The 23,292-nt window shown below is 40.2% G+C and overlaps 1 protein-coding gene across 5 annotated transcripts in view; it reads right to left on the bottom strand.

Annotated features, from left to right (window-relative positions):
• The window catches only part of SMYD3 (SET and MYND domain containing 3), a 753,414-nt gene that overhangs the window by 172,165 nt on the left and 557,957 nt on the right, over positions 1 to 23,292 (bottom strand). For all 5 annotated transcript variants that reach the window (XM_019032483.4, XM_055373981.2, XM_055373976.2 and 2 more), the window contains 2 exons: positions 7,356 to 7,423; positions 5,419 to 5,521 (listed from right to left, as the gene is read on the bottom strand). In XM_019032483.4, the coding sequence (XP_018888028.3) occupies positions 5,419 to 5,521; positions 7,356 to 7,423 (171 nt within the window). The remainder of the gene's footprint in view (positions 1 to 5,418; positions 5,522 to 7,355; positions 7,424 to 23,292) is intronic.

Genomic DNA, 23,292 nt, shown 5'->3' with positions numbered 1-23,292 from the left:
ACCTCCACCAAAGACCAATTATTCTGCTTTGATACGTGAGATGAGATTTACTATAGTTTTGATAGATTCTCTAAATATGTTTCCACAATTTATGAGAAATCTCTAATGTCATATTTTTTTTTTGGACACTCACCATTTGAGCTCTACTTTTCCCTTCAGGAAACTCTAATCACAAATGGAAGGAGAAAATCACTATGTATTAAGCATGATGTGCTGGGCACTGTCCTTGGTAAGTAATTTGTTACTTCAATCCTGAGAATGAAGCTTTATTACTAACCCCCTCCACACTGCGTAGTAGTAAGTGCAGCACTGAACAAATCATTTCCCAGTTTAAACCTTACATTTTCTTCCATAAAATAAAAAAAATGAATATGTAACATTATCTGAGTTTTCTAAGATTCCAAAGATGGTACAGACTACTTAGGTCTTACTCAGTTTTGTAGTCCTTGGGTTTTGTTTTTTGTTTTTACCTATTAGGCTTCATCTATTGCTTCCTAAATTGAATCACCCTATAAATGTTCCCTATCATCATAGCCATGGTCGTATATACAAAAAGTGAATGAAAGGCAAAGGAAACATCACGTTTCAATCATATGGTTCAACGAGTTGAGAAAAACTCACACTACAGCAACAGTGACTGAGGTAAAATTGAATGTACACTGAGTAAAATGTTTCGTTTGTGATATCCCAAATCTAACTCAGGGGTTAGAATTGTGTGGGGTTTTAAAAATTGTTTTCTTCAAATGTTTTATGTATAGTGCATACAATAAAAAACAGTAACATTTGTAAACATGCAGGAAAAAAAAAAAAGAAAATCTGGCCACGCAGTTCCTTTGCTGAAACCCTTCAATCATGTCCCGCTGCTCGTCCTTCTCCCTTCCACAAATATTTACTGGGCGCCTCCTATAGACCAGCCAATGTTATGAAACCTTCAGCTAAACCAAGGTCTGTGATAAGGCTCCCATGGGGTTTGTCAGTCTGATCCCTACATCTTTCCTCAAATTCGGGTCACATCTAAATTCTTTCGTCGTCTATTGATGAGAACTGCTTCTTACTCCTTGAACTCACCATTCTGTCCCTGGCCTCTGTGTCTCTGTCTACAATGCCTTTTCCAGCCTCATCCAACTCTAACTCCATGGATCCTTTCAGAGTCTAGGAGTCAGTCCTCTGGAAGCATTCCTTAACCACTCTCCACTCCCTCCCCTTACTAATCACTCCAGTGCTCCTGCTCTGAGCTGCTATAAGCCTGTGCCCATTTACACCACTGTGCATCTTAATTCTATTATTGTTTTCTGTTCTCTGTCAGTTTCCTCAACTATACCTTGAACTCTTGAAGTCAGGGCTGGGTCTTAATAATCTTTGTATTAGAGAAGGTTTCTAAAACTGCTACCAACTCCTGACATCCAGTAAACATGCAGTGAATTCGTTTAATGGTTTAGCAAATAAGATGACTAACAGAAGAAACAGACTGTCTTAATCCCAAAAGACATCAGATTAAGACTGACATTAGGGATACTAATGCATTCAACTTGTGTCAATCACATTTCTCCCAGTTGATATGGTGCCAGAGAATGCTGGCAGCCAATGGCATTATTTGTAACAGCTACAAGTTATTTTAACCAGGAACTCCCATAAGACTGCTTTGGCCTACCCAGCTTTCCTCCCTGATCCATGTTTTATAAAACTATCAGACCAAATGAATTTCATATTTAAGATAATTTTGAAAAGGTAGCCATCAGCAATCCAGTCAAGTGAGCCATGACTTAAATGATATTACACATCTCTCTCTGTAGGAGGCGGCTGAATGAGGACACAAAAATCCAAAGTCAAATAAAAAAAAAAGACCCAATAACTCAGCATTACAATGGAGAGCCTTAAATAGCAAAGTATTATAAATGTTGCTGGTTTGCAAGGAAACTGTCCAAAGAGGGTCCAAAGGATGGATTTATATAGAGAGAAACACGGGGTAAGAAATTTCCATGGCAACTTCTGTTATCACAGACCTTGTGCAATTTTCCAGCTCTCCTTGTGTAAGGTTTGAAATGCTCCCATCTTAAACTGGCAGTAGACTGGCTTTCATATTCCCTTCCTTTCAGGAGCCATGGGACACCACTGAGGACTGCCAGTCATTTGTAAATGTCTGAGACTCTATTCCAGCTTTTTTTTTTTTTTTCCTGAGATGGAGTTTCACTCTTGTTGCCCAGGCTGGAGTGCAATGGTGCGATCTTGGCTCACTGCAACCTGCACCTCCTGGGTTCAAGCGATTCTCCTGCCTCAGCCTCCTCAGTAGCTGGGATTACAGGCGTGCGCCACCACACCTGGCTAGTTTTTTGTATTTTTAGTAGAGACGGGGTTTCACCATGTCGGCCAGGCTGGATGCAAACTCCTGACCTCAAGTGATCCACCTCCCTTAGCCTCCCAAAGTGCTGAGATTACAGGCATGAGCCACGGTGCCCGGCCCTATTCCAGCTCTTATTTTATCTTTAAGAAGTCTCATTAATTTACTCAACAAATGTTGATAGAGGAACTTCTGCCTCAGTTGCTGTTGAGTCTTCCATTGTGAATCCCATATTCTGACACTCAGATCCCAAATAGCTCATATTAAAACTGTGGGTGCCCTAATGAGCACTAAAGCCAAATGCAAAGTTCATGATAGGAAATTACCAAAATGTCTAAATTTTTTTCCCAAGGAATTTTAACTTTTAAAAAATTAATACATAATATTTATACATATTTATGGGGTCCAGGTACTATTTTGCTACATGCATACGATGTGTAATGATCAAGTGATGGTATTTAGGTTATCCACGACCTCATGTATTTACCATTTTTGTATGTTGGGAACACAAAATGTCTAGATTTATTCCTTAATTTAAAGCTAATATTTGTACAATAAATAGGAATTACCCTGCTTAATCAATGCCTCAAACTGTCTTTTCTCATGGCTCTCCCTCTCCCCTACCTCTGCTCCAAGGGGTCAGTTTGAAAGGCATAGGATATATTTTAGTTGTTGGGGTATGGCTACAGGCATTAGTTAAGCACACGCCAAGGACACAAGTCTTCTCCAATGATGCAACAATCCCACACGATGAAGAACTGTCCCATTCAAAATGGCAATAGTGTCCCCACAAGAAATACTGCCAGTCATTAGAGTAAGCTCAATATAATAGAGAGTCAATTCAACAAAAAGTTATCAAATGCCTCCTGGATGCAAAGCAAAGTGCTAAGAGATACAGAAATAAGACACGATTGTCTGTCCTCATAAACCTCTAAATAGGGAGGTCTCCAAAACAGCCATAATATGTGCCAAAAATGTATTAATAACCACTATAAGGGAGAACTCAAAGGAAAAGAACTTCTTCTAATATGGGAAATCAGGGAAAGAGTTACACAAGAGATGTGATTGAAAGGGTATCTTAGTCCATTTTCTGCTGTTTTAACAGAATACCACAGACTGGGTAATTTATAAATAAATTTCTCACAGTTCTGGAGTCTGGGAAGCATGATGCCAAAAGCATGGCACCGGCATCTGGGGAGGGCCTTCTTGCTGCCTGATAACATGGCAGAGGGCATCACATGAGGTGGCAGCAGGAGTGTCCTCTTCTTATAAAGCCACCAATCTCATCATGGGGTTCCCACCCTGATAACCTTATCTAATCTGAATTACTTCCCAAAGACTCCACCTCCACAAACCATCAGCAAGAATTTGGGGATAAAGTTTTCAACAGATGGAATCTGGGGGACACATTTAAATCATAACAAACAGCCTCGAAGGGCATATAACATTAAGACAAAGAGACATAGTGGAGAGAAACGATGATGAATCAGGGGAAACACTTTTCAGCAAGACCTACAAAATGGAATGGAGAAATGTTTATTCTCTTAAACTGGTATATATGAAGGACTTGTGGGGAGAACCTTCTTTTTGTTGAGAAGATGCCTTGCTAAGTACCACAGGGAAAAATATCTGAGTCTGAAGGGCTTTACACTGAGTGGAAATGTCTTGTATTTGGCAAGAGGAAGGATTTGCTTGTTGCTCCAGAGATGGAAAGAGAAAGATGTGAAAAAGTGAAAGCAGCACCTAAAGACAAGGTGTCTTATTCAACTAAGTGAAAAGCAACCATGGGAGAATGACTGGCAGCTGAGCCTAGGAAAATAGAAGAAACTTTCTTTGTTGTTTCTGAAAATTCCAACCAATTCTAATTGCTTTTGTCAAGTTACTTGGTTTTTTAATTTGCAAAAACATCATCATCATCGACAACAGCAGCAACCACTCTTCAGCCCCCAAATGAATATTGCTGAAAATAGATAGTGGTTTCATCTCTTACCTGCCTTGAAGTCCTTTGTGGCCCCAGAAAAAAAAGAGAAAAAACTACATTCTCCATCTCACTGACATATATCCCAGTATATTTCATACACTGGTCCTAAAATCTGGAAATTTAGCAAGTAGTTGTATAAGAAGTGGTTCATTCCACTGAAAATCAGTTTGGGGAGAATCTTGTCAAAGCCAAATCCCTGTCTACATAAAATACGGTACCTCTGGGTTGAGGTTTTATTGGCTGAGTGCTGCATAAATGTAATAAAAGCTTTCAATACTGTTTTCCTTGCAATAAATATCCACTTTAGCAAATTGGAAAGGAGAAGGAAACGGGGTTCTGGAAAGTATAAATATCTGTAACTCAGAACTCAGCATGGGTAGTCACTGTGCAAACCAGTGCAGGCTTAGGTTCAGAGCCCTAGAGCAGCCCGTTTGCAGCTGTCTTGTAAGAAGGTTCTTCACCAAAAGAGGCTGGCTGGACAGTCTGTCAAACTGGAGGGGTCAAGGCCAGTTCACTGCTGGAGGTCATCCTCCCTGTCCTCTATTCCCTTTGCATCTTTGCTGAAATGATCACCCAGAGATGCTGATGGGTTTGTCAAGTCCCAATGTCAGCCTGAGACAGTATAAGCTGTTTGCTTTATTAGCACAAAGTTAACATGCATAATTACCTTCAATGTAACCAGTGGCCTTTCGAGTAAAGAAGTCTTGGGGATCCCACTCACAAGCTGGGATGCCCCCCTGCCCATGGAAGGATATGAGAGGCTGCTCAGCTGTTGCCACTGAGATTTCATGACTTCCCTGTGTGTGCATAAAACACACACCCTCTGTCATACACAAACTCCTCTCTCTCTCACACATAGGACAGGAACTGTCATCATCCAGAAATATGGTGACCTCTCCCCTAAAAAATTAGCCCATTTGTAATTTGGGAGAAGAAAGGATAGGTTGCTGGGGAGAGGTGACTGAACTACAAATACTCTCACTGGCAGAAGGACAATGAAAAGTTGTCCCCTCAGGCACAATCAGTTTTAGGGACGGGCCGAGCTGAGAGGGTCTTTGATAGGAAAGAAGGCCAGGCTGGGAAGCGTGAGTTTCCTTACCTCCTCTCCCACCTCGATGTCTCGGACTGCTCGCAGTAAGAGGTGGGGCCCATTAAACACAATCGAACAGTTGGGGTCACAGCTGTGATTGAGCAAAGAGATACTGGAAAAAAAAGGGGGGAAGACTGTCACAGCTCAGCAGGTAGAGTCAACTAAATTTAACAAATGCAGTGGGTAAAAGACACCTTCCTTTGGGGGGCAGCAGCAGGTAGGGTTGACAGGACACCAGGGATTCAGTACTCGGGGTGCATTCACAGAAATGTCACTAGCACACCTCCTATGAAATGCAATTCTCCGCAAGATGCAGGCTAATCAGGGAATTCTGTCATTTAATAATAAAAAAATTTCCTGAGTCCTTTTTGGGGATTGGGGCATAGTTGACTGATTAGATAACAGTCAATAAGGTAACCCAACACGAAGGTCAGAAAGAAACTGACTCAGAAAGAAATACTTAGAGAGCTGGGTGTGGTGGCTCACGCCTGTAATCCTAGGACTTTAGGAAGCTGAGGTGGGTGGATCATTTGAGGCCAGCAGTTTGAGACCAGCCTGATCAGCATGGTGAAACCCCGTCCCTACTAAAAATACAAAAAAATTAGCTGGGTGTGGTGGCATATGCCTGTAGTCCTAGCTACTCAGGAGGTGGAGGCAGGAGAATCGCTTGAACCCGGGAGGTGGAGGTTGCAGTGAGCCGAGATCGCACCACTGCACTCCAGCCTGGGTGACAGAGTGAGACTCCATCTCAAAAAAAAAAAATACTCAGACATAATGGGATGCAGCAGCCAAGATACCACTGACCTCTCCCATAGGATCTCATTTGTTGAGCTCCTTTGGAGAAATGGCCGCCTTTGCTAGAACATCCACACTGAAAAATAATTAGGACTATTTGCTCTTAAATAGAGAGCTGACGTTATTTTGCCAACTACATCCTGATGCATCCTGGGCCATGGTCCAGTCATTTTATTACCTTGGAGGGACATTTCTTACCATCTGGGAAACAAAATGGATTTAAGCTGCTATCAGGAATTGGTAATAATTAGAACGAGCACTTACTATGTAGAAACACTTTCTTGCACTTGAGCATGTTCATCACATTTAATCCTCACAACAATCTTATGAGGATCATTTACAGGTAAAGAGACTGATGCACAGAAATTAAATGACTTGCTCAAGGACATACAACTAGTAAGTGGTGATGGAATTTGGACCAGGTGGCCTGAACACAGAGCCCATGCTTTGAATCATCCTATGTTACTGCCTTTTGAGAACCACCTACCAGTAGACCTGACCTACAGTTAATCACAATTGTGAGAAATAAGGAAAAAGGCTGAATTCTTAGATTCACAATTATTAGAAAGTCTAAATTTGTATTTGGACTCTTATGGCATAAAAACAAAATGAAACTGGGCATGCCTATAGTGCTTGTGGAGAGACGGTTTCATAGCTCAGTGGTAAGAGTCAGCGCAGCAACAGCTGGAGAGAGCATTCAGGGGCCAAAGCCTGAGAGTTTTCTTCCCTCCTTGAGTGAAAGGGCTCAGAGTGTGCCAACTCGAAAGACAACATGACCCCAACTGATACGTACGGCAAGTCCGGTGAAATCAGCATGTGCTGCAGCTCAGGAAACTGGGGAATAACCAAAAACCAGCCCGATGGTTAATTAGCACCCACCGTCCTCAACTTCTTCACCCAAAGTCCCCCTGAGAACAGGAATTTAGTTCTGAGATCTGCCCCTTTGTTAATATCACAGCGTATAATGTGGGGTTATAAAACTGTTTTCTTTCAACTTAACATTTTCCATTTGTTTGTAATTTATTGCTAAGTTTTAAGCTTGGCTCTTGAACAAGCTGCTGCAACTGCCTTTCTAACTACCTCCAAAGGGCTAGGGATTTGGGTGGGAATGAAAGTGTGTCTTCCAGTACATGAAGTACCATACACCATACCTGGGATATAGGCCAACACCAACTTCCTGCATCTCCGCATTACAGATGGTGAAAGAGTTGCAGATCACCTGTAAAAACAAGGGGAACCATCAGTATTACTAGAGTCACTTAAGAAACTTCATAGCCAAGAGAATAAAAAATGTTCAAACTCAAATGTAGGAGCATCTTAGTAGTTGCTTAAGAAAGAGCCAAGCCAATCATGGATGCTCTTTGACTTACAACAGAATTTATCTGGGATATACTCCCCCTAAAAACATCAGGTGGTTAAGTGCAGAAATACCAACCTCCTGGGGGGGGAAAAAAAAAACAGACTGAAACCAGCACAGGAACCATTAATTTCAGTCTCATTATCCACTACCCCAAAGTTACAGTTACATGAAATGTTCAAAATCCAGAATACGAATAAGCTATTTATTGAAAACTAGACTCCTGCTGTATCATGATTTTTTCACTCAAACTGCATGCAGTTTCCAAATGCCACTGTGTATCTGTTCAGTAATAGCAACTTGTCTCTTACTCCTACAAAAAGCGAAGTATCCCGTGAGTGAGCCTGTCGTGTGATGCATGTTGGTGAAGACCACAGGGAGCACTGGAGGTCATTTAGTCAAGCCATGGCATTTACCAGGAGTCCATCACTGGGTATATGACACAGTCCTGTCTTAGCAGGGACGGAGCAGAAGCAGTAAAAACACAATCCACTGTGCTAAAGGAACTTAAAAACCTCGTTTGTGAAATAAGGTTGATGCATGAGGTCACACAGAACCATGGAAAGAGCACTGGACCAGAATCAGGAAATCTAGATCCTGGCTAAAATCACTGCTTCAGACAGGTGCAAGGAAAAGAGCAGTGAAGAAAAACAAAACAAAAGTTCCTGCCTCCGTGGAGCTCAAGTTCTAGTTGAATACACAGATTTTTTTAAAAACCCAATGATAGAAAAATGTCACATGTAGATAAATGCCAAGGAGAGAAACAAGGTCCTTGCAGAGAAAAAAAGTTGTCAAGAAAGCTCTTTAGGATGAGTTGACATTTAAGCAATGACCTGAAGGGACTGCTGAAATGAACGTGTGTATTTATAGGCGATAAAGGCTCATAGCAGGAGAAAGAGCAAGTGCAAAGGCCCTACGCTAGGAATGCCTGTGGTAACAGAGGAACAGCAAAGAGGCTAGTGTGACCAAAGCGGAGCAAGAAAGTAGGGGGCAAAACACGAGCTCAAAGAGGGAGGGGGATCACTTATGGAACTACCGCCATATTTGGGTTTTGCTCTGAAGAAGATAGAAAGCCACTGGATTTTGAGCCAAGGCATGAAGGAGTCTGACTTCTGCTTTAAAATGATCATTCTGGCTGTTGTGTAGAGAATGGGCTATAAAAAGGTGAATGGAAGTGGAGAAAATGGTTAGGAAGTCACTGCTATAGCCCAGGTGACAGACAATGGTGACTCGGATGTCGGCGGCAGGAGAACTGGGTAGCACAGCCAACAGGCCTTACTTACTGCGGGACGGCTTGTGGGGAATGAAAGGAGTCAGGATAATGCTCGAGTTTTTGGCCAAAGCAAGTGGAAGATCATAGCTACCATTTATTAAGATGAGGAAGAATTTAACAAGAACAAGTTTGGTTACAGGGAGTTGAAAGCAAGTCCAACAGTTCTGTTTTGGTTAAGTTAAATTTGAAATCCAAGCCAAGACTAAGAATGAACAATTGGAGTTCACAAGAGGAGTTGCGCCTAGAGATATAAATTTAGGATGAAACATGACAAAGGCCATCAAAAAACAAAAAAAGGAGAAGAGGCTAAACATTTGAGATGAACCAGAGACTACAAATGGATGCTGACTTGTTATAAAGTTTCTGTAAAGGAAAAAGTGATGACGAATTTCTCAAATCAGGTTTACATGAAAGAACACGAAGTATGAAAACACACTGAGTCCTTTGAGACTCTTCTACTGCTCCAAACAGCTTTTACATGAAATCTAGTGCACTCTAGCATGATTTGGCTTTTTTCCCTCTAAATATATAAAATTGCAGTTTCAAATCAGGAGCAAAATTATATATATATATTTGTAAACAAATGCTAAATTGCTTTAAGGACAACTATTTTGCATTAAGCAGCAACAGTACATTATATATACTTATGTATAAATTAGATGGTAAAAATATAAGACAGAAAGTCCTATGTTTAATTTTTGAAATTTTAAACATTTTTAAATGTGTATAATTTGGGAAGGGATACAAGTTTTAACAAATATTTTAAAGTATAATGAGAACTTTAGTTGAAATAATCCACCAACAAAAAAACCAGGTCAAACACATCTGATCTGTTAACTTCTGAATCAAACCAGCATGGTTTTTTCCTGGACTATGAAGCAAATTAACGGTTTTTTCAAAATAGGAAAAATCTTTATCAGTTTTTTTCCATCGGTTTATTTCATGGATCCTGATGGAATGTTTAAGAAGGAAAAGCTAACAAGAGGAAATGTCAGCTTGCTTGTCTCTTCCACTGGGAAACTCTTCCTGATTTCCTAAGATGACTTCCCTCTTTAGCAGCATTTATCATACTGGATCATTATTTACCCATTTACTTGCCGTCATACACAACCGGATCGTAAAATACTTGGGAGGGCAGACACAGTGTTTCATTCATCACTCTAGTCCTGTACCTGGCTCAAAGCCTGGCAAACAGAAGACACTAATACATCTATTTCCTTTTCTTAGAGACAAGGTCTCACTCTGTCACCCAGGCTGGAATGCAGTGGTGCGATCATGGCTCACTGCAGCCTCGAACTCCGGAGCTCAAGCAACCCACCCTCATACCCTCCAGGGTAACTGGGACTATAGGCTGGCACCACCACCTCTGACTCATTTTTTAAAACTTTTTGCAGAGACAGGACTCTTGCTATATTGCCCTGGCTGACCTTGAACTCCTGGCCTCAAGTGGTCCTCCCGTCCCGGCCTCCCAAAATGCTGAGATTACAGGAGTGAGCCATAGCTCCTGGATTTCATCTATATTAGTCTGAGTGTTACGTGTTAGTCTTTCTGGGCTAGTAAATAGAAGGTTTAGTTTTTTGCCTACTCTCACTTTTATTTAAAATGCTGGCTCCATTCAGCACTATCTCAATTAACAACCTGACAGGAAATATTTTTGACATACACAACTGATAGCAACAGCAGATATGCAGAAGCTCTCTGGCTTTTTTTTTAGTGCAAGAATAGGTAGATAATATGTCCATGTGTGCTCAATAATTTGAAAGGAATTGCTCTTTATATCAAGAATTAAAAGAATGGAAATAAAGCCCAGAAATAAAAGTTTAAACATTTTTCAAAGTACTGTCTTTGTGAAAACAGTTTTCTTAGGGAATTGCACAGGTTAAAACAATTAATGAATGCTTACTTCACAAACAGATAACATTAAAAAAAATATTAATGGTACTACTTCAATAAAAAATAAATGGAACTGGGTTAATGAATTCTTTCTAAAAATTAAGCTTGAGTATTACTTTAGAAATTTTTACCATGTCTTAAAACTAAAACACATATTTAAATTGTTTTATTATTGCATGCAAAGTTATATTTACTTTTTGTAATTTTTCCTTTAAACTAATTGAAAGCCTTCGTATATAATATTATAGTTTTTCTAGATGACAAAAATCTAGTGAGTTGTCATTGAGCCTCTGTATTTTATAAAAACAACTACAGTGAAACTTAAAATGTTCTGTGAACCAAATTCTTATGTCATTTGGTTCAGAGTCTAGGTCCAGAATCTGACATTTGTGTCCCGAGGTTAACAATTCTCCTGTAGATTAGACACAAATAGCAAAATCAATACCAACACACAAAGTGAATACCTTACAAAATGAGTGTATTACCATGTATTCAAATTTCACATTTTTCCTGAAAGTCTTAGGACTAAAGGCTTTGTATTGTAGCAGCAGTTAAACTGAGATATTTGCAACACAAGAGAAAATCACTACTAAGCCATTATCTTGCAATGGTAAAAATCAGAACAGCCATAAGCAAACTCACAACCAATCAGAGCTGAGTAATTCTACACCATAACGCAAGAACCCAGCCACTTCCCAGCCCCCTCCCCCAATTACCGAATTCTACACAGCCTATTTCAAATAATACTTTCAATTTCCAAATATATATACAAATTTTAAAACACATTTAAAAAGAAGGGGATTCAGTTTCTGAACACAACTATGCAGTGGTTTCCTCCAAGACCATCTGCATCTCCTTTAAAACTTTTCTGTCTAAAATGTTCAGTACAGTGTCTGGCACAGAAGACTTTAGGCACATCAAGTTTACTAACTAGAGGGACTAAATGTGAGTTTTCAAAACGGAGTTTAATGTACTTAGTTTTATTAAACTCTGGACAGAAAGACTGGAAGGAGGAAGAGTTGGCAGGTATGAAAACCAAAAGCAGAAGTTTTTACACTACATAATTGCCTCTGTCCCCCAGCCCCCCGACTCCTAGAACTAATATTTCTCTAACTTTAAAAGCACAATAAGAATTTTAATCAGGGTATATTTTTCTCTACCCACAGAATATGACAGGTTATTAAGTACAGATTTTTTTTCCAGAATCTTCTCATAAACCTTAAGAGATTAAAAATTGTATCTCCCAATCCCTCCTTATCTGTATGGCAAATATTTATCCATCCTTCAGGACCCAATTCAGGCCTTGCCTGTCGCATTCCCTCTTTTGGTCACACAGTTAAAGGGTTTGAAATCTCCAAACCAGAACAGCGGGAGGGGACCAGACTGGCGAGGGAGGTCAGCTCAGGAGAGGAGAGGCTATACTTGTCAAATGATGATTCGCAAATCCCAGAATCCACAAAGTGTTACCGGAAGGTTTACGAGAGTACAGGTGATTTCGGCATCTGTTTCAATTTCAATTAAAAAAAAAAATCGATAATGGAAACAATGACCAACTACATTTCCCTTTGCCAGGAAGTTGCTGGAGGGTCTCATGTTTTACCAGGGAGCATGCTTTAAGGTTGCGGGGACAAAGGCCCACGCTCACGACTTAGTCACTAAGCTGCATCTTCACTACGCTGCTAGTCTTGCGACAGTTTGACATTATAGTTTTCCATTGTTTCTTAGTCACGTTATTTCATTTGCAAACCTAATGGACCCCTGATTAAAGACAGAAGCATGTAGGAGATATGACTCCAAAGCACAATGTAGACAAATGGGGTTGCATCAAACTAAAAAGCTTCTGCATAGCACAGGAAATGGTCAAGAAAGAGACAACCCACAGAGTGGGAGAAAGTATTTATAAACCATACAACGGATAAGAGGTTAATACCTAAAATATATAAGGAACTCAAGCAACACAATATCAAGAAAACAAACAACCCAATTTTAAAATGGGCAAAGGATTTGAGTAGACATTTCTCAAAAGAAGCCATATAAATGGTCAAAAGATTCATGAGAAAATGCTCAATATCACCAAATGCTCAATCATTAGGAAAATACAAAATAAAATCACAATGAGGTATCACCTCACGCCTGTTTCATTAAAAAGATGAAAGATAAACGTTGGTGAGGATGTGGAGACACGGGAATTCCTGCACACTGGTGGAGTCTACATTAGTCCAGCCATTATGAAAAACTGTACAGAAGTTACTCGAAAACCTCAAAATAGAACTGCCATATAATCAAGCAATCCCATTTCCGAACTCAACTAACTAAAATAAGAGATGTCCGTGCTCCCACTCTCATGTGCATTGCAGCATTTTTCACATTAGCTAAGATATGGAATGGACCTAAGTGTCCATCAACAAATGGATCAAGAAAATGTAGTATAGATACACAAATGGAGTAATATTCAGCCCTTAAAAAGAAGGAAATTCTGTCATTTGCAACAATATGGATGAACCTGGAGGACAGTATGTTAAGTGAACTAAGCCAGGTACAAAAAGACAAATAATCCATGATCTCACTTATATGTGGAATATTAAAAAGTCAAACTCATAGTAATAGAGTATAATGGTGGTTACCAGAGGCATGGGCTGGGGAGAGAAATGGGGAGATGTTGGTCAAAGGGTGCAAAGTTTCACCTTCTTCACAGGAGGAATAAGTTCTTGAGATCAGCACAGCATGATGACTACAGTTAATAATAAATTGTATATGTATTTCAAAGTTTCCAAGAAAAAATTTCAAATGCCTCACCATAAAAAATGACATGAGGTAAGGGATATGCTAAATTAGCTTGATTTAATCATTCCACCTTGTATACATTTACCAAAAATTCACATTGTACTCTAAATATATACAATTGTTATTTGTTAATTAAAATTTTAAATAATTTAATAAGACAGAAAGCAAGGATGTTGAAAAACAAGGGAAAATACATAAAATGATAATTCTATAAATTTGTCTCAAGATGCTTTATATCATGACTTACCAGGTTGAAATTCTTATAGAGCACCTCAAGACATGTCTAATATTTGAAAAAATGTTAGAAGGAGAACATACACTGAATACGTAATCTTATTTTTTTTTTTTTGCAGATGGCGTGAAGACCACGAAAGTCCCCAGTGTGTGATTTGGAATGTGCTTGCACTTTGCTACCTAAAACCTTTTTCGTCTTACAATCGAGAAAAAGAACATAGAAGTCATGAAACATAATCCAGCTGGTTTCTTAAAGAGTAAATTATAAGAATGTTAAGCATCAGGTCATGAAAGCAATATGCAACCTAAGGCCCAAAGCAATAATATTTCATTTAAAAATTTGTGTTGATTAAGGCCAGGTGCAGTGGCTCACTCCTGTAATCCCAGTACTTTGGGAGGCCAAGGCAAGTGGATCGATTGAGCCCAGAAGTTTGAGACCAGCTTGGGCAACATGGCAAAACCTCGTCGCTATAAAAAATACAAAAATTAGCTGGGCATGATGCCATGCACCTGTAGGTCCAGCTACTCAGGAGGCTGAGGCTGCAGTGAGCCATGATTGCGCCACTGCACTCCAATGACTGTCCTCGCCACAAAAAAAAATGTGGTAATAATGTTTTTACAAAACTAATTTACAGCAAGTTAAACCATGCAATATCACGTGATAAAGGAGAAAACTAAAAATTTGTCTTTATATGCTATGATTATTAAAGATTTTACAAATTCACTTTGTAATACAAGTCAAGTAAAAAATAAAATAATAATATTATTTAAGAAAACTCTTTATCCCACCACACATGACAATATATTTGGGAATTTGTCTTTCTAGACTGCGATACATCCAACTGTTTTCACAACTGCAGTGGTGTCTGTCCCATTTCAAGCTCTGGCCACAAATAAGTCTGCAGTGCACACTAGACACACAAAATCCTCAACAATCACTTGTCAAGGCTAAAATCAATATCAAGGCCAGCATCATAAGGAATGGCAATCATAAAATTGTGCTTTCTATTTTATAACTCTCCCACAGTCAAACTGCCAAATGTTAGCAAATGAAGCCCCTTTAGATAACATGCTTTCTAAAATCCACAGATTTTCATTTTCTAAAAGCTTTACTCACAACAGAACTTATAAACAACTATCCTTGCTAATGGCAAAATAGTCACATATTTGTCCACTGTTCCTTCCCTGAGGCTCTTACCTGGCATTTCACCTCCTTAAAGCCATCTGATGAAACAAGCACTTACCACAGATGTCTGTCAAATACGTATAGAAGGTATAAAGCTCTGACACATCATTTTCATTGTTTCATTTTCTTCCCACATCCTGAGGCTCAGAAATTCTTCAATAATTTATTACAAGACATCATTATAGGCTTCCATAGCTCCGCGGTCACATCTACCAATTTCATTTAGATGTGCTCCTACCCAAAAGGTTTATCACAATGAACGGAACTTTCTCCCATGTATCGCACTGAAAGATTCTTTTGTTCAGCTTAAATCTTCAAAAACATTCTCTTCTATGATACTCTAGTTTCACTATTCTCTAAGTAAGTGGTGTGGAAATCCACCCCCAGCAGTACCAGGACTCCTCACTGTAATCTTACTCCCAGTACTAAATTCCTAAATCAAGTATGCTAGGTGCTGCATAGCACCTGACTGAAGTTGAATTAGATATGGCAGCGTGTGGCTCAAGTTATCTGTTTTTCCGTCAAATTAATGGAGAAAAGAAAACTACAGAAAAATGTTACATGTGAAAGGTAAGACTGCACACTAATCAACTGCTTAAAGTAATCCCCAAATGAAAGAAAGATACAGTGCGCGCTGAGGTTCCTTTCACTATGTAGAAATTAAGGTGAATATTCTCTCCGGGTGAACTTTTGGCAGGCAAGGGTTTGCCATACCGATGATGCCTGACATCTCAGGGAGTGAAACCCAGAAGTAGGTATTTCACATGACAGTAGGTGAAGTGTGCATGACTCGTGTACAAGCTGTGCGGGCCCGCATGAAGGTATTTTGGGGACTAGTGCGTGGCTGTTTCTGGCAGCCAATGGCAGGCTAGATGGGGAGCACCTTGGTGGGCCAATCCTTCTTTGGTTGCCCAAGCATGCCTGATCCCTGGATACGGCCCGATAACCTAGTGGGCAGGAGCCAGGGAAGAACAAACATGGATCAGATGAGAGAGAGTCACAACTTTAATTATGCAGTCAAGAGGCAACAAGAAATGAGTCTCTGAGGTCAGACAGCCCCTCTTTTGATCTCTCCAGGTATGCTCCTTTATTTTTGGAAATATAGAAAGAAATAAAAGAGGAAATTTATCATGGCTTCATTCCAACTCCTACACTGTTCCTTTGTATAGAAGTAGCTCATAATTCTTCCCCTTCTTCTTCCAGACACTTATATAGATGGCCAGATACACAAATCAGACTGGTGGGATTTCAATGCAAGGATATCACTTGATCATTTGTCTTCTCTTCTGGTACCATTTTTAACTAGTCACCATCATGAATACATAAATAGTACCATTCCCAGCCTCTTTCCTGACCAGATTCCTGAGTTGGTAAGTAGCTAAAACTCCAGCATACTGCCCCTACACCGCTTCAGTGAGTTGCTGCAGCAATTTGCAAGGAAGGTTCCCCTTTCCTGACTCAAGAGTTCATCAGAATGTGAAGAAAAGAGGAGTTCAAGACCATCCTGGCCAACATGGTGAAACCCTGTCTCTACTAAAAATACAAAAATTAGCTGGGCGTGGTGGCCTGAGGCTATATTCCCAGCTACTCGGGAGGGTGAGGCAGAATCACCTGAACCTAGGAAGTGGAGGTTACAGTGAGCCAAGATCACACCACTGCACTCCAGCCTCGGCTACAGAGCGAGACTCCATCTCAATAAAAAAAAAATTAAAAAATAAAAAAATTTAAAAAAAGAAAAAAGAATGTGAAGAAAAGAGACAACGTAGAAAAGTAGATTAAACATATTTTCTTTTGTAATGGACATTGCTAAAAATACAGTTTGACAAACTCTTCTTAGCTAGTTAGCAGGACCCTCTTGACTAAGAAAGCATTATAGAAGTATCGGTTTAAAAAGATAGACAGGCCGGGCACCATGGCTCACACCTGTAATCCCAACACTTTGGGAGGCCAAGGTGAGTGGATCACGAGGTCAGGAGATCGAGACCAGCATGGCCAATATGGTGAAACCCCATCTCTACTAAAATACAAAAAATTAGCTAGGCATGGTGGTGGCAGGTGTCTGTAGTCCAAGCTACTTGGGAGACTGAGGCAGGGGAATCGCTTGAACCCGGGAGGCAGAGGTTGCAGTGAGCCAAGATCGCGCCACTCCACTCCAGCCTGGCGACAGAGCAAGACTCCGTCTCAGGAAGAAATAAATAAATAAATAAATAGCCAAACCCTGGCCTAGAGGAGACAGGCTGACTGTTGGGTCCAGATCCGGTCCCCATCAACTTTTCTAGTCTCTTCTCTAGTGTCTGCCTTCTCATGTTTTCCTCTCAGTTTTCCTGTCTTCACACCTTCATGTCTCTGCCAGGTGGAACAGTCCCACTGCTTAGAATGTTCTCCCCTCCTTCCTCTAGCTACTGAAATACCACTGGTCCCTTAAGAACGGTTCGAAAGTCTTTTCCTGTGGGAGGCCTTCATGTCATTGAAAAAGAAGAAGAGAGAGGGACAGCTGCAATCACTGTGGCTCCAGTCGGTGCCGGGAAGACTGGGTGGTTTGGACTGGGAGGAATTCTCCACAGTGCAGCATAGCGGCTATGGCAAATCATGGCCAGACTGTTTCTTCAGGTGGGTCACAGATCCATCCCTCCTCACCTTCCCCTCAGGGAATTTCAGCAACGCCAGCCAGGGGTTTACTGACAGAACTCTAATCTCCCTGGGACACAGCACTGGGAGGAGGGGCAGCTATGGTCTCTATGTTCAGCAGACTTAGTCTTTCCTGCCTGCTGGCTCTGAAGAGTCCATGCAGTCTGGACAAGGGGAATTCCCCCCAGCGCAGTGCACCTGCTCTGCCAAGGGCCAGCCACACTGCTTCTTTAAGCGTATACCTCATCCTGTGCCTCCTGACTGGGTGAGACCTCCCAACTGGGGTCACTAGATACCTCTGACAGGAGCATTCTAGCTGGCATCAGGTCAGTGCCTCTCTGGGAGGAAGCTCCCAGAGGAAGGGGCAGGCAGCCATCTTTGCTATTCTGCAGCCTCCACTGGTGATACCTCTAGGTGCAGGAAGCACCCAGGTGAATACGGTCTGGAATGGACCCAGCAAACCACAGGAGCCCTATGGAAGAGGGTCCTGACTGTTAAAAACAACAACAACAACAACAACAACAACAACAAAAAACAGAAAGCACCACTACCACCAACATCATCATCAACAAAAAAGACTCCACAAAAACCCCACCTAAAGGCCAACAGCCTCAAAGATCAAAGGTAGATAAGCCCACAAAGATGAGAAAGAATCAATGCAAAAATGCTGAAAACTCAAAAAGCCAGAGTGCCTCTTCTCCTTCAAATGACTGCAACATCTCTCCAGCAAGGGCACAGAACTAGGCAGAGTCTGAGCTGGATGAAATGACAAAAGTAGGCTTCAGAAGGTGGGTAATAACGAACTTCACTGAGTTAAAGTAGTTTGTTCTAACCCAATGCAAAGAAGCTAAGAACCATGATAAAACATTACAGGAGCTATTAAGCAGAATAACCAGTTGAGAGAGGAACATAAATGACCTGATGGAGCTGAAAAACACAACATGAGAACTTCACAATGCAGCCACATGTAACAACAGCTGAACAGACCAAGTGGAAGAAAGAATTCAGAGCTTGAAGACTGTCTTGCTGAAATAAGACAGGTAGACAAGATTAGAGAAAAAAGAATGAAAAGGAATGAACAAAACCTCCAAGAACTATTGGTTTATATAAAAAGACCAAATCTACGACTGATTGGGGTACCTGAAAGAGCTGGGGAGAACAAAACCGAGTTGGAAAACATAACTCAAGGTATCATCCAGGAGAACTTGCCCAACCTAGCAAGACAGACCAACATTCAAACTCAAAAAATCCAGGGAACCCCAGTAAGATACTCCATGAGAAGATCAACCCCAAGACTCACAATCATCAGATTCTCCATGGTTGAAATGAAAGAAAAAATGTTAAGGGCGGCCAGAGAGAAAGGCCAGGTCACGTACAAAGGGAAGCCCATCAGACTAACAGCAGATCTCTCAGTGGAAACCCTACAAGGTGGAAGAGATTAGGGATCAATATTCAACATTTTGTTTGTTTGTTTGTTTTGAGACAGAGTCTCACTCTGTCACCCAGGCTGGAGAGCAATGGAACAATCTCGGCTCACTACAACCTCTGCCTCCCAGGTACAAGTGATTCTCCTGCCTCAGCCTCCCGAGTAGCTGAGATTACAGGTGCATGCCACCATGCCCAGCTAATTTTTTTGTATTTTTAGTAGAGACAGGTTTTCACCATTTTGGCCAGGTTGGTCTCCAACTCCTGACCTCAAGTGATCTGCCTGCCTCAGCCTCCCGAAGTGCTGGGATTACAGGTATAAGCCACTGCACCCTCCCTCAATATTCTTAAAGAAAATAATTTCCAACACAGAATTTCATAACTGGCCATACTAGGCTTCATAAGTGAAGGAGAAATAAAATCCTTTTCACACAAGCTAATGGTGAGGAAATGTGTCACCACCAGGCCTACCTTGCAAGAGCTCCCAAGGGAAGCACTAAATATGGAAAGGAAAAACTGTTACCAGCCACTACAAAAACACACTGAAGTACATAGACCGATGACACTATGAAGCAGCTATATCAACAAGTCCGCAAAATAACCAGCTAGCATCATGATGACAGGATCAAATTCACACATAACAATATTAACCTTAAATGTAAATGGGCTAAATGCCCCAATTAAAAGACACAGAATGGCAAGCTGGATAAACAGTCAAGACCCATCAGTGTGCTGTATTTAAGAGACCCATCTCATGTGCAAAGACACACACAGGCTCAAAATAAAGGGATACAGGAAAATTTACCAAGCAAATGGAAAGCAGAAAAAAAGCAGGCATTGCAATCCTAGTTTTTAACAAAACAGACTTTAAACCAGCAAAGATCAAAAAAGACAAAGAAGGGCATTACATAATGGTAAAGGGTTCAATTAAACAAGAAGAGCTAACTATCCTAACTATATATGCACCCAACACAGGAACACCCAGATTCATAAAACAAGTTCTTAGAGACCTACAAAGAGACTTAGACTCCCACACAATAATGGGAGACTTTAACACCCCACTGCCAACATTAGACAGATCATCAGGACAGAATATTAACAAAGCTATTCAGGATCTGAACTCAGCTCTGGATCAAGTGGATCTGACGTACCTATAAAAATCTCTAACCCCCCAAAACAGAATATACATTCTTCTCTGTGCCACATGGCACTTACTCTAAAATTGATCACTTCTAATTGTTTTACTAATTGGAAGTAAAACATTCCTCAGCAAATGCAAAATAACTAAAATCATAACTGTCTCTCAGACCACAGCACAATCAAATTAGAACTCAAGATTAAGAAACTCACTCAAAACCACACAACTACATGGAAATTGAACAATGTGCTCCTGAATGACTCCTGGGTAAATAATGAAATTGAGGCAGAAATGAAGAAGTTCTTTGAAACTAATGAGAACAAAGAAACTATGTACCAGAATCTCTGGGATAGAGCTAAAGCAGTGTTAAGAGGGAAGTTTATGGTACTAAAAGCCCACATCAAAAAGCTAGAAAGACCTCAAATCGACATCCTAACATCACAACTAAAAGAACTAGAGAACCACGAGCAAACAAACCCCAAAGCTAGCAGAAGACAACAAATAACCAAGATCAGAGAGGAACTGAGGACAGACACACACGCACTTGCCAAAAAAAAAAAAAAAAGTCAAAGAATACAGGGGCTGGGTTTTTTTTTTTTTTTTTGAAAAAATAAAATAGGCCACTAGCTAGACTTAAAAAGGGAGAAGAATCAAACAGACACAATGAAAAATGATAAAGGGGATATCACCACTGACCCCACAGATATACAACCAACCATCAGAGAGTACTATAAACACCTCTATGCACATAAACTAGAAAATCTAGAATAAATGGATAAATTCCTGGACACATACATCCTCCCAAGACTAAAGCAGGAAGAAATAGAATCTGAATAGATCAGTAACAAGTTCCAAAATTGAGGCAGTAATAGCCTACCAACCAAAAGCAGTCTAGGACCAGACATACTGACAGCTGAATTCTACAAGAGGTACAAAGACGAAGTGGTACGATTTCTTCTGAAACTATTCCAAACAATTGAAAAAGAGGGACTCCTCGCTAACTTATTTTATGAGGCCAGCGTCATCCTGACACCAAAACCTGGCAGAGGTACAACAAAAAAAGAAAACTTCAGGCCAATACTCCTGATGAACATCAGTGTGAAAATCCTCAATAAAATACTGGCAAACCAAATCCAGCAGCACATCAAAAAACTTACCCACCATGATCAAGTAGGCTCCATCCCAGGGATGCAAAGCTGGTTCAATATTTGCAAATCGGTAAATGTAACTCATCACATAAATAGAACCAGTGACAAAAACCACATGATTATCTCAATAGATGCAGACAACGCCTTTGAGAAAATTCAACACCCCCTCATTGTAAAAACCCTCAATAAACTAGGTATTGAAGGAACATAACTCAAAAATATTAAGAGCCATATATGACAAACCCACCCAGCCAATGTCATACTGAATGGGCAAAAGCTGGAACCATTCCTCTTGAAAACTGGCACAAGACAAGGATGCCCTCTCTCACCACTCCTATTCAACACAGTATTGGAAGTTCTGACCAGGGCAATCAGGCAAGAGAAAGAAATAAAGCGTACTCAAATAGGAAGAGAGGAAGTCAAACTGTCTTTGTTTGCAGATGACATGATCCTATATCTAGAAAACCCCATCGTCTAAGCCCAAAAGCTTCTTAAGAGCTGATGAGCAACTTCAGCAAACTCTCGGGATTAAAAAAAAAATCAATGTGCAAAAATCACAAGCATTCCTATACACCAACAGACATGCAGAGAGCCAAATCATGAATAAACTCCTATTCATAATTGCTACAAAGAGAATAAAATACCTAGGAATACAGCTAACAAGGAAAATAAAGAATCTCTTCAAGGAGAACGATAAAACTCCACTCAAGGAAATCAGAGGACACAAATAAATGGAAAAATATTCCATGCTCATAGATAGGAGAAATCTTTATTATGAAAATAGCCATACTGCCCAAAGTAATTTATAGATTCCATGCTATTCCCATTAAACTACCATTGACATTATTCACAGAATTAGAAAAAACTATTTTAAAATCCATATGGAACCAAAAGAGAGCCTGTAGAGCCAAGACAATCCTAAGCAAAAAGAACAAAGCCGGAGGCATCATGCTACCAAACTTAAAACTACACTACAAGGCTACTGTAACTAAAACAGCATGGTACTGGTACAAAAACAGACAGATAGACTAATGGAACAGAATAGAGAACTCAGAAATAAGACTGCACATCTACCACCATCTGATCGTAGATAAACCTGACAAAAGCAATGGAGAAAGGATTCCTTATTTAAAAAATGGTACTGGGGGAACTGGCTAGCCATATGCAGAAAACTGAAACTGAAACCCTTCCTTACACCTTATACAAAAATTAACTCAAGATGGATTAAAGACATATATGTAAAACACAAAACTATAAAAAACTCCAGAAAAAAATCTTGGCAATACCATTCAGGACATAGGCATAGGCAAAGATTTCATGAAGAAAACATCAAAAGCAATTGCAACAAAAGCAAAAATGGACACATGGGATCTAATTAAAGAGCTTTCGCACAGCAAAAGAAACTGTCATCAGAGCAAACAGACAGCCTACAGAATGGAAGAAAATTTTTGCAATCTATCCATCTAACAATGGTCTAATGTCCAGAGTCTACAAGGAACTTAAACAAATTTACAAGAATAAAACAAACAGCCCCATTAAAAAAATGGGCAAAGGACATGAACAGACACTTCTGAAAAGAAGACATTTATGCTGCCAACAAACATGAAAGAAAGCTCAACATCACTGATCAGAGAAATGCAAATCAAAGCCACAATGAGAATCTCACCCACTCAGAATGGTGATTAAAAAGTCAAGAAACAACAGATGCTGGCAAGGCTGCAAAGAAATAGGGATGCTTTTACATGGTTGGTGAGAATGTAAATTTGTTCAATCATTGTGCAAGAGTGTGGCAATTCCTCAAAGGCCTAGAAGCAGAAATACCATTTGACCCAGCAATCTCATTACTGGTTATATACCCAAAGGAATATAAGTTATTCTACTACAAAGATACATACATGTCTATTTTCTTTGCAGCACTATTCACAATAGCAAAGACAAGGAATTAAAAGTCCATCAATAATAGACTGGATAAAAAAATCATGGTACATATACACCATGGAATACTACACAGTCATAAAAAGG

Source organism: Gorilla gorilla, chromosome 1 (genome assembly GCF_029281585.2).
Source record: "Gorilla gorilla gorilla isolate KB3781 chromosome 1, NHGRI_mGorGor1-v2.1_pri, whole genome shotgun sequence".
Taxonomy (NCBI): Eukaryota; Metazoa; Chordata; class Mammalia; order Primates; family Hominidae; genus Gorilla; species Gorilla gorilla.
This window is presented reverse-complemented; position numbering and strand designations above follow the sequence as displayed.